Here is a 12,851-nt window from a genome sequence, read left to right as displayed (position 1 = left end):
GGAGTTGATGACATTTCCATTGACTACTCAATTAGTTGAAAAGTGTGGGGGGGGGGGGCGCTCACGACCCTGCTGCAGCTCTGCAGTTTAAATGTAGTAGGAGCCACAGTGGGGTTAGCTCCCTGGGGTGGTGCAAGCTGAGACTGAGCAGTCCCCACTCACACTGCCCCAGGAGTAAACCTCGGTGCAGTTCTGCCTTTTAAATATAGAGCCTGGTGGCTCTTACTACATTTAAAAAGCAGAGGTGCAGTGTCTGGGACATTGGTGCGAGCTGGGACAGCTGATTCCCGGCTTGTTCCTCGTCCCGTGCTGCGCCTCTGCCTTTTAAATGTAGAAAGAGCCTGGCAGCTCTTCCTACATTTAAAAAGCAGAGGCACAGAGTCTGAGATCAGCTTGCACCCAGTCCCTCGCTGCACCTCTGCCTCCCCTACCTTCCCATGGGGATGGTGCAGAGGGGAACCACTGAGAGAGGCAGCAAGGGGTGGGGAGCGACTAGTCAAGTATTGACTTGACTACCCAACCAAGTAGAATAACAGAGGCAGCAGAATAAGTATGGCTGCAGAGGCTTTTGTTTATACTCATGCTTGCCTTCTGAACAATGCTGCACAAATCAAACACTATTATTTCAACAGCTGAAAATGATTCAAGAAACCAACCCAGGTAGCTGCCAGAAAACTCAACTTAAAAATTTATTCAGCAGTATGATTACTGAAAGGCTGTTATTAATATATCTTTGAGATATTCTTTAACACAAGACTAATTTCATTTCAACATATCCTTCTATTATGTGGACTGTTGGAGTTTCTACCTATTCCTTTTAAATGTATACAATAATTATTTTATACTAATCCATTCACAGAAAAGCTAATTTTCTCTTCCAACATTATTCCTCTATCAGTATTTGTGAGGCTTGACCAGAAGAGTAAAGTTGAATATGTGTGACTTTAAAGATCATATTTAAATAAGGGAGAATTATATTAGCAACACTAAGAATAAAGAGGCTACTGCATTCATTCCAGAATGTCAACTGTAATAAAGGATTAATTCCAGTATACAGGAATGAAGAATGGCAATATTGATTGAACTGTTATTCAACCATTTTAAGGAAATTGCAAAGAATTATAGAAAAAATGATAAACTTAAAAAACAACAAATGGCCTAGTAGCACGTTATAGATTAACAAAATATGTAGATGGTATCATGAGCTTTTGTGGGCACAGCCCACTTCTTCAGATGACTGGAATTTTGAGTTTAGGATGTGCAGAGCCAAAATAAATAGGGGAGAAAGGGGAAGGAAAAAAAGAAAGTGGGTGGGGAAACAAGGAGCAGAGGGTATGAAAATATCAAAGGGAAAAACAAGTAGGCAGAACTAGTAACCTAAAGATTGGATAGTTAAAAGAAGCAGATAAGGATCATAGGATAGCAGTTACATAGGAAGGGTACTAACGCAAGAATCTACACAGACAAAGAGCAACAGCTCACAAAAGCTCATAATACCATCTACATGTTTTCTATTAAGCGCTACCAGACCATTTGTTGTTTTTTAAGTTTATCCTGTACAGACTAACACGGCTACCTCTGAAGCGTGAGTGAGAAATCAATTCATTCTTTGCTTCCTTTATACTTGTATCTTGCTTTGTCTGATATTTCTTTCCTCAAACCTCACTTGGAATCCTTATAACTGTGGTTTCTAAAAACTACAATATCTGCATGTTTGTGATTCCATTGACTTTGGATAAGGCTCTTGTTCCTGTCTGTGGTGTTTTGCATATATCCATATCAAAAGACAGAAGGGTTATTGTACCCTTGTTGTAAAAAAGGGCATTTATTCAAAACATAATTAGAGCCCTGGGGTTATTGAAAATGAATATTTGAAAGATAGGCAATTCATGTGGTCAACATTCCATGAACTGTGTCCTCGTATCACAGCTTACATGCGAGTCCTCAAGGGGAATGTTTGGTTAAGCCCTCGGGACATAAGAGTGAGAAAAAGTAGGATAGACTCTGATGCTCCAGAGCCATCTCTTCCCTCCACCCTCCCTCAAAAAGTACATGTAAGGGGCTTCAGAAAAGAAAAAAGATATCTTCATTTTCCCAGCTGCCTACTGTCTAGGAACTTGGAGGAGATAGAGTTGATAATCTTGTGTGCTTTCCCCACCTTTCCCTGTCCCTGAAGCCTTCAGAACATGTAGCAGCCCCACTTTCACTATATTGTAATGAAAATATAGTTTGCACTGCCTTTCCAGCATGCTATGAGTCTGACATTTAGGGATCAGGAGTGGTTTTTTCCCCAATGGCAAGAGTCACAAGGTGTCTAGCAGTTGTTTTTACCTTTCTTGCAGCAGTCTGGAGGCTAGGTTCAAGACAACAAAGAGTAAGGACAGGAATTTAAAAGTTGTAAGTTTATAAGCGGAGCTTGTGCTGTTGATGATCTGTGTGGATAAGAAGTTCAAAGAGACAATTCCCACAGATCAACCTGAGCAAGAGCCCCAGAGATAACTTGTAGGGACTATTAGCCTGTAGCAAAAAAAAGGAGATACCCTTCACGTTTATCCTCATCCCCTCTTTTGGAGAGTGGGGGTAAGAAGATTATGAAGTGGGCTGTATCCTAAGCTAAAGGGGTCCAGCCATGAATATTGGTTATTTGGCTTGCAGGCCATTTAACATACACACTGAACTGAAGTAAATCCCCGAGGGTTTCTCTTTGTCATGCAAACGCGCACGCGCGCGCCCACACACACACACACACACACACACACCCCTAAAGTTTAGAAGGCTAATCAAGTTGCTGCCTTTGGTTTTTAAGTCCACCCCTTTATTTCTTTGTGTTCTCTTCTCTGCACTGACAAACCTGATTACATTCACCCAACCTTTGACTGGGTATATTTTGAATGTATAAATCATCATAAACAGCTGCTCAAAAAGTGTGACCTACTAACTCAACCACAGTCTATTCCTCAGTTGTGTTTCCCAGTATGGCTCAGAAATACCATCTATCTAGACATTATTTCCAATGTTAATACCATAATGATTTCATTATAATGCAGTTCATTTTTATTACAGCTCAGTTCCAAGAAACAAAAATCCATTCCAGGAGGTAAGTTATGCAGAAATCATGTGTTCTTCAAATCAGGGTCTGCATACTTTTAACAGCATTTTTAAAAGTTCCATCGCTTTATCATCATGACTTCAGAAACTGGGAGATTCTGTTTGCGAAATCACTAATCTAATTATATTCATTATTAATTATACTTAGCAGTTATACTGAAGCGCTTCTTTCATCTTCAAAGGATTTTATAAGCATTAACTACTCTTACATTACCCTTGCAAGGTAATCATTAGGGATTTAATGGTAGAGCCATAATTAGAACACAGCAGTTTTAAACTCCCAGTCCCATACTTAGTCTTTTAGAACACACTGCCTTTCTAAGTTTAGTTGTCCGTAAGTCCTTACAGAGCTCAATATTGCAAAAAAGTATTCATAAACAGTAGTTCCAATAATAACTCAAATTTTATTTATTTATTTGCTGCCTTTTTAATTCATTTTGCACAAATATTTGTAGAAATTATTCTAAAAAAACTCATTATTTATTACAATACATTAATAATTAATGCTAAGATTTGTGATGAAAATGTTTACACGGCCATCTTGAAATGTCTTTGGTTTTTCTTCTCTTTTGGTTTATATTCACTTGGAAACCAAAAACAATACTATGTGACTTCACTAACCATACATTAAATAGTAAATTGTCAAAGTGAAAATGTTGCATATAACTTACAGGCTATGTTCACATAAATTATTCAAATATTTTTGAATATTGAACAAATTATTAAAAATCAATCCGTTCTTTGATCATTCATGAATAGGAAAAAAAGGCTACTAGTTCATCCACCTTAGCAGTTTTATTGAACAGGTAGTTGTTTGGTGTTATTGAACCTACTAATATTAATTGAAATTCTAAAAGTAACAGCAGTGATAGAATATAGACATCGCTATCAAATTAATTTTTAGCTAGTGAAAATAGTTTTAATAATTGTTTTGGTACTGTGAAAGGTTATATCAGTAGAAATTAGTAACTCCTTGACTCACAGTCGTCCATTTTCTTCTATCAAGACATATTTGAAATGTGAAAAAGCATATGAAAAGCTAAATTAGATGAGGAAAATTTTACAATCCTGTTTTGTGTTTGAAATCTGTGATTTTCTGTCCCCTAAATGACAGTAATTATAGTATTGGAAATTCAAGTAATACCCTTAGTAATAGATACTTATGTAGAGTTAGGTTTGTAAGAATATCAGACAGACAAAATTATTTATCACTTTATTTTTTGCTTTTGAAATCACCGTGTTAAAAAAAAAGAGTTGCTGTTTTAAAAATTGGTTTACCTTAAACTCAATATACTAAAGGAAATTGATTGCATATTCTAATTATCTCTTCTATGTGCTTATATTTTAGGCAATTGTTTTTGTGATTGGAGGAGGCAACTACATTGAATATCAAAATCTTGTTGATTACATAAAGGTTAAGTACATTTTGCCAATTATATCCTGTAATTAATTGATTATAACTAATTGTAGCCTATGTAATTTACCTTCCCAATCTTGTAGGAGCTTGTTACATTAAATTCATCTGAAATCCTTAGTTTATACAAAGTAGAAAATTTGGTTTTTAGACTTAAAATGTTGAATGCTTATTAGCTCTAAGTGCAGTTTTGTTACCGCTAAACTTGCAGTATAGCTGAGAATTATGAGTACTATGCTACATAATGGCACATTGTTTCACCTAGAGTGATATTTTACATAATAGAAACATTTAAATCTGTGAAGAAGATGAATTGATTATTAACTTTGTTTCTCTTTACTGTTTGAATTAAATGTTGACCTTTTTACAACTGCAAAGGCTCAAAGAGTAACTATAATAGTAGAGGAATTACTTAAATCTTGATTACAGACAATGTTGTCAAGAGTTATCAACTAACTGCTGACCATTATCGTGGATGCTTTGAATCACAGTGCAGTTTTCATTTACGTCAATATTAAAAGAATATTTATTGCCTAGTAATTGTCAGAAGTACTAGGTATTGGTAGTAGTTAAAGCAGTTGTAGCCACCTGTGAGTAAAGATTAGCTACCAACCAGAAATACTCTCTAATAACTTTAATCTGCAGGCATAGAAGTGCTTATTAGCAAACAGCGCTTTGCGAATGATTCTGCACTTGTAATCTATTCAGAGCAAGGACTGCAGATAATGGCATTTTGTTTTACAGTAGCCTCATTTTGGGGTGACAGTTAATGTTTCAAATCATGAATATATTACAAACACCAAACTGACTGTTGAAATATACATGGAGATTAACAGTACATCCGTAAGTGTGTTGATGTTAATTCACCTTAGAAGAATAACTCCACCTCTTCATCCATAACTTCATCTTCTGGCTTAGTCTTCTTGCCTCCTTGCCCTGTGCCTATCAAAAGCACACTTTGTGGTGGGGGTGGGGGTTACCATCAAAGATAGTCCAGCTCCTTATATATAAAAATGACAGGCCTTAGGTGCCAATACCAGAGCGAGGGTTTGCCCCTCTCACCTTATGGTCTATCTGCATCATCTCATTTATCTTCACTCTGCACTGCAGCACGTCCCTCTTGTAGCTGTTCTTCATGCAAGCCTTAAGATATGTGCCCATTGGTATCCCAGTTCCTACAGCTCAAGTGCAGTTGGGACTTCACAACTAGGGTTGCCAGATGGTTTCAACAAAAATACCAGACATGCTTGCTATTACATCACCACCTACATTACATCTTACTTAGAAAATACCAGACATTTATATTTTCTCATTTATATTTTCTCAATTTGTTTCCCGAACAGAAAAGCTCAAATACTGGACTGTCCGGTTCAAAACCAGACACCTGGCAACCCTATTCACAGCCTCCTCTCCTCATTTGCTTATCAGATCCACCAGCTCTGCAGCGGTCCAAACAGGAGAGTGTTTGGTGCAATAGTTAGCTTTAGTCACCTGGAAAGACTCAATGAAACCTCTCCACGCTGAATCAGCAAGCAGAAAAGGGAATTTAAAATTCTCTGAGCTTGTATGGGGGAGGGGCAGATGGTTTACCTGGCTGCAGGATAGTGGAGTTCAAACTACTGATCAGAGCAGTCAGAATGAGCATTATGAGACACTTTCTGGAGTCAAATAAAGTGATTAAGGCAGATGTAGTGTCTACACTGACTTTGTCAATAATGAATGAAATGGAAAAGACAAAAGTCTCTGTAGGGTGGAAGTATTTTGTCACAAAACTAGGAATTTTCCCCTGACAAAAGTTGCACTGCGGTGTGTACACACTTACTGTTTTGTCACCAAAAGGCAGTTTTTGGTGACCAAACTTAGTAGTGTAGACAAATCCTAAAGAATTTACTGAAGTCATTTACCCAGTAAACTTTATTGGATTGTTTGTATGATTTTGTGAAAAGCAGCATGATATTTTCCTTTGCCAAAGAACAAACTGGATAGGATAGGATAGGATAGGATAGGATAGCTTTCCATCTGTACTATATGCTACAAAGACATGAACTAATTGACAGTTGCTTCAGTCTGGAAAAGGAAATTTAAAATAAAACAGTACTGATTCACATTTGACTTCCTGGAATATAGGCATTGCTGTTGAATGTGCATCTCAACTGGATCAGTCATGTCCCACAAGTTGCTGAGAAACAAGCACGTCCACGGCAGCCAGGTGTCCTGTCCAGCAGGGCCGCATGGCAGAGCAGGGTTGCTCTGGGGACAACCTGCCCACATGGCAGAGCAGGACGGCTCTGGAGGCAGCTGGGCTGCATGGTAGAGCAGGGCCACCTGGGCTGGGATGAGCCCTGGGGGCTGATTTGGCGATCCCTGGCAGAGTGACTGGGACTGAACAGGGGCCTCCACTTCTCAAGTGGGTGGGAAGGAATGAGGGGTCAAAGCAGGAGCTGGGGTCAGCACCCCGCTACTTTCAGCCCAGCCTCTTCCTGGCTTGGTCCCCCTTTTCTTTTCTTTCCCTCTCTTCTTCTTCTTTTCCTGCCCTGACTGCTGTAGCACTTTTTCACTCATTTTTGGAGAGGCAACCAGAACTATTCTGCAAAGCATGCCATCTGTTTAACAATGTATGATTTTGATCTTTCCATCCACACAATGATATGTATTGTGTGTGTACAGCTGTAATGTAAAATAACACACGACCGCTTAAAATAAATTACCATAATAAGTATGCAAATCTTTCCACGCTGGTCCACCAAAAGTTTTTGAATGAGTTTGCTGGTCTGTGGTATAAAATAGGACTGTTCTAAGATATAACCTAAACTGACTCATTTTATGTAAGGTATCTTGAATGGGCAAAGCATATCTTTGGAACTCAGCCCAGTTACTTTCTGCAGAACTAGAGTACAATAATGATTAGTTTAGCAATACACCTTGTTCAAGACTGTTTTCTCAAACAGAAGCTAGAAACGAGTTTTCAAATCAAAGCTGAGATTCTCCTAACTTTTCTACTTACCTCAAATCAAGGGGAGGAAGCACCATCACTTGGGCTTTTACTCTGAAGGTTTTAAAAGAAAATGAGCTATACATATTTTCCTCTCAGCTGATTTCTGAAACCCAGCTATCACCCCAAGTGGTAGGCCAGTTCTTGCTGCCAATCCCTTGGGAGTTTGGGAACAGTGGCTTCCTTGGAAGAAGGCTTCTTTGAAACCATGCTTTAGTCACTGTTCAGAAGATTGCGGTGCTGGCAGAAATTTAATTTTAAGTTTAAAGTGGTAATTGGAAACACATTTAAGTGAGAATCACCACAAATGCTTTCAGATACTACTATGGTTATCAAATGAAAATGTGATAAAGAACAATCAGCCATCTTGAAAGACCGAGTACACTCTTAGAGATATAAAGCTGGTATATCAATCAACAGATCCTATAACTAAGGCTACATGACTTTCCATGAATTCCGCAGCAGATGGGGCTTCCTGGGCAGATTAAGTAGCCCTTCGCCAGTTGGACTGGCCACTGCTAAGGCAGATTGTGGATTGGAGGGGACTTGGCTGGGCCAAAAGAGTGGGGTGCAGTGTGACACTTTTCTCGAGGGTGGGGAGTAATCATCAACTGCTAGGGGGAGGCCAAGGTGTCTCCTCTGTGTTCTGCCCCCGCAGTTCTCATTGGCCATGGTTCCCAGCCAATGTGGCTACAGAGCAGCTCTTATTTCGGGAGCAACACAAGCAGGACCTCCCCCCCCCCCCCCCCCCCAGGCATCCCTCCTACTATGAGCTGCAGGGATATGCTAGCCGCTTCAGGAGAACTGCACAGAGCCTTAGTCAGCCTTCCAGCCCCACCATCCCTCCGCCTTCCCAGCACCAGGAGGAGTCCAGGGCCACCCCCGCACAGCACTCTTAGACCATGTTTTAGTTAGGGGTACATAGTACAAGTCATAGGTCATGGAATGTGAATTTTTGTTTGTTGTGTGTGATCTGTCCATAGCTTTTACTAAAAATACCTGTGACTAAAACATAGCCTTACCTCTACCCCCCACAAAGACAACTCATGAGAGAGGCTATCAATCCTGCATGTTTGTGAGACTTTCCAGCCATACTGGTGAATATGGTTGATTGATATAAATACATCATTGTGTGTGGCTACCTTAATTTGCAAGGAGCAGATAGAATTAGAAAAATAAAACCGTTTTCTACTACTAAAGCTCCTGCAGGTGAGAATGTGTAACTCAAATATTGTGTAGTAAAACGTGAAAAGGGATACAGTGATCAGGTAAAATGAACTGGTAAAGAATGTGGGGAGTAAAAGTGGGGTTTGGGCCTCCAATGGGGGCCAACAGAATTGCCAGGCCCCTGGGCAAGTTGGGGAAGGAGGCTCTGCATTCCTGGGAGGAGTGGGAACTTGGGCAAAAGGGGCGGGGCTGAGGGCAGCCAGCCATAAGCATCAACCAGACCCAGCTATGCCCTCCCACTCCAGCTAGTCCTTAAAGCCCCCTGAGGTTATGGGGGCAATTTAAAAGACCCAGGGCTCCCGGCCACTGCTGCTGCCATTACTATAGCAATGGTGGCCGCAAGCCCAGGCTATGGGGCAGTTGCCACCTTCTTCCTCCCTCCCCTGTCGGAAGGCCTGGGGCCTCCTCCCATGACTGGTACAGCAGGGAGCCAAGGCACCCTCCTTCGTAACTCTTAATCCCTTTTTGGGGAAGAGGGAATGGCAAGGTCCCAGTAGTGGGCTGGCTGGGGAGCTGGATGGGTAAAAGGGAGAGCTAGCAGCAGTTCTCTTACCCTTGGTATATGTAAGTGATTGTGGAATTACCTGCACTGTTGTCAAGTACTCCCAGAAATGTAAGAATAAAGTTGCAGACTGACTAAACCAATGGTTCTGGGATAGCTTTGCCTTGCTCATCTGATTTGCCTGTAGCAATATTAACTAAGCTGCAAAAGAAGGTTAATATCAGACCTTGAGGATTAAGGAGAATTAAAGTAATCTGATGCATATATGGAAATAGAAGAAAAGATTGCATAAGGTTAATTAGCATAAACACAGCATTGTTCGTAGTTTCTTTTCAAGACCATAAAAAGACAAATTGTGTTTTCTATTGAAAAACTTTTTGGTCATTGATTTTGCAGATCACTAATATTGGTGATCTGTTTAAAAGACAAAACCTTATGCATTGAGTATTAGTAATAAAGCTCTTAGTACCTTAAAATGGCTTAAGACTATATCCCTGTTTACATGATTGAATGCCATTAAGTCTAAGTCCTTACACAAGTCACATAGTATATTGTATCACAGGAGATTTAAATCCAGTGTGGTTTTCCATATGACTTTACATTTAGATTTTGTTTGATTGCCATGATGAGTTTGGAATTTAGTGTGAAAAGCAGTCAAACTATTTGACTTGAAATTCATCTCCAATAATTGTGTGGCTGTAAAATCTTGGATTGAACAAGTAAAGAAAGTACTGGATTTTAAATTCAGTATTAATTCTCTCAGGAAGACATAATACATTATCTCTTTGTCTTAAAAATGATAAAATGTTTGAGCAAGAAAGCAGGCTGCCGCCTCTCTAAGGCTTTGTCTACACTACACAGCTTTAAAGTTGGGTAGTGTAAATGCTGTTTGTTGATTCATTTGCTAACAAAAAACTTCCACCGCCCCAGGAGCTGTGTTTGCCTTTTCTGTCATTTGTCATTTAGAGGGACTTGGGGTGGGAGTTTAAGCATCTGTGAAAGACAAAAGCTTTGTCCCTCAATTGCCAGTATAGAGAGAGCCTGAGGTTTTGCAGACCTCTCTTCTAATAGCAGAGTAGACCTTCATGTTTTCATAGGTGGGAGACAACACTGAAGTAGACCCATCCTCCTAGTCACTGTGAACTGGATATAAATTGAGAGAAAGCAAAATAACATCAATACCGTTACTGGAAAGTACTGGAGGATCTCAAATCTGTGTTTGCCTATAAAGAGTCCGGATGAGTTTGCAGACTTAGATGTTATTAGGAAAATATTGCTGGAACAAAAACAGTTCATAGTCATTGCAAACTGAAAATGTTTTACCCATAGTTACTGTATCTAAATGAACAAGACTTGTGTAGTGGATTGACATAAGTGTGGTATCTCTGGTCTTGGGTAAGAGATTGTATCATCAGTGTACTGTTGTAATTAGACTTTTCCCTGTCATGCAAATAGGCTGTAGACTGAGAGAGGGGATATTAGGCTTCACTGTAATATATTGCTATGCATATGCATTGCTACCATTCTTAGAGCAATGCCTTCTTATATTATAAAACAGAGATATATGATTTTTCCATGGGAGATAGAAAGGAAGCCCTTTAGATGGAGATTTTATATCCTTTTAAAAATTGTAACAAAGGCCTGGTAATTAGACTCTGGGATGGTGTGTATGAGAAGCTGGGTCTGATTAATTGGTCCCTATATGAGTATTCTTATTCCAAAATTAAAAGGCTTTATACTAATTTTGCTTAGTCCATTTTGGAAGTGGATTCATTTCAGGGCTTGTCTACATGGGAATACTAAGTTAAACTACCTCAATCCCTTACATTGATTCTCTTCAGATTTAAAATGTCCTTAATTTGGTTTAGTTTAATTCTTAAATGTTCACCTTTTAGTACCTGGGTAGATAAGACCTAATGTGCATAAAGCCATCTTATCCAAAATATCTTTATAATATTTTCTATTAAAACTGATCTTTCTTTATCTTGTCTTTGCATAGGGCAAACAAGGCAAACACGTCTTATATGGCTGCAGTGAACTTTTTAATGCTACCCAGTTTATAAAACAGGTAGGTTACCACTAACATGATTTTAAACTTTCAGTACTTCGAGTTAATTGCTTTAATATCCCATCACTGCTTTTATTGGATTCAGTTTTAGAAATTGAACTATTTGAAACACACAAACTTAAAAAACAACAAATGGTCTGGTAGCACTTTATAGACTAACAAAACACGTAGATGGTATCATGAGCTTTCATGGGCACAGACACAGTTTGACACAAGTTGAATATAGATCAATTGGTAAAAGTAAAAACTTCTAATAAGAAGCCCAAGTTATAAATGTCAGCCCATATTAGCTGTTGAAATATTCCAATTGGGTAAACATCAACATCTGACACTGTTTTGAAAGCTTTGTCCTAAACTTTGCATAGTTAGTGTCTGACTTTGAGAGTGCTACATCCATGAACTTCAGTGGGTGTTGCAGGTTCTCCATATCTTTTGGAATCAGCCATAAATGACAGTGAGATTTAAGAGTAATATCACTTTCCAACAATACACAACTACCCAGCCAAGCTGACCCTGTTGAACATTTCTTAGTACTGCAGTAGCACCCATCACCTAGGTTTCTGAAGAAGGGTCATCTCAAGAAGTAGGCTGTGTCCACGAAAGCTCATGATACCATCTACATGTTTTGTTAGTCTATAAAGTGCTACCAGTCTCTTTGTTGGTTTTTTTTTAAAGTTTTTCGGGTTTCTTTGTTAGTCATTTTATTGTTGTTAAAGCAAATGAATTGATATTTAAATACATGTCTAGCAGACCTAAGCATACACTTGCTGCAAAGGGATGAGAGAACTTAGTGTACACTATGAAGCCAATACCACTGTACTAAATTGTGTGACTATACATTTTTTGTTTTAGGAATGATTGGCTTTGTTTAATAGACATTCCAGAGCCGTTCATTTTTATTATAGCTTCAGAGCAAAATAAACTGATGCATTTTATACCTTACATTTTTCTCTTAACTGGCATGCTTTTGTTTGTAAACAGTAAGCAAAATTGTAACACAACAAAATGTGCTTGGTAAACTGAATTTATTGGGCTAAAAGAATAATCCTAGCAACATGACATTTTTTTCTTTTGTCTCTTTGTATTTAGCTGTCCCAACTTGGGCAGAAATAGGATTCAAAAACACCATTATTTGAAACTACCTGGCAATGTGGAAATGTGAAGAAAAAGATCATGACAACAATCAGATGACCCCTTCATACCTATAAACTTGTTATAACATTAAAACTTAAACCGTTCCATTAATCTGATAATTTTTAAGGAAAGACTGTACTTAATGTAATGTATATGAATAACAGAATAACATTTCAAAAATAAAACTTAATGTGTATTCTATCTGCTGTTAACGTGTGTGGTTGGTGCCTTTTACATTTTTTAGATTGCAAATATATGTAATTGTGGTATGTGTATGACTTCAGTGCAATAGCAAATGTAGTAGAAGCAAGACCTCCCTGCAGATTATATCATTTATCAAGTACCATACGTATCCCTTACTACTTGTTACAGTAACTGTCATAATAGTTTTAAACAAAAATTGAAA

At 38.7% G+C, this 12,851-nt stretch overlaps 1 protein-coding gene across 2 annotated transcripts in view; it reads left to right on the top strand.

Moving 5' to 3' along the window:
• Positions 1 to 12,646, top strand: part of SCFD1 (sec1 family domain containing 1) — a 105,430-nt gene extending 92,784 nt beyond the window's left edge. For both annotated transcript variants that reach the window (XM_075926991.1, XM_075926990.1), the window contains exons 22-25: positions 3,064 to 3,097; positions 4,457 to 4,522; positions 11,243 to 11,311; positions 12,401 to 12,646. In XM_075926991.1, the coding sequence (XP_075783106.1) occupies positions 3,064 to 3,097; positions 4,457 to 4,522; positions 11,243 to 11,311; positions 12,401 to 12,424 (193 nt within the window). In that variant the 3' untranslated portion in view covers positions 12,425 to 12,646. The remainder of the gene's footprint in view (positions 1 to 3,063; positions 3,098 to 4,456; positions 4,523 to 11,242; positions 11,312 to 12,400) is intronic.
• Positions 12,647 to 12,851: the final 205 nt, after the last annotated feature.

This window comes from Pelodiscus sinensis, chromosome 4, assembly GCF_049634645.1.
Source record: "Pelodiscus sinensis isolate JC-2024 chromosome 4, ASM4963464v1, whole genome shotgun sequence".
NCBI classification, from domain to species: domain Eukaryota; kingdom Metazoa; phylum Chordata; order Testudines; family Trionychidae; genus Pelodiscus; species Pelodiscus sinensis.
The sequence above is the reverse complement of the archived record's forward strand: the minus strand, read 5'-3'. Positions and strand labels throughout refer to the sequence as shown.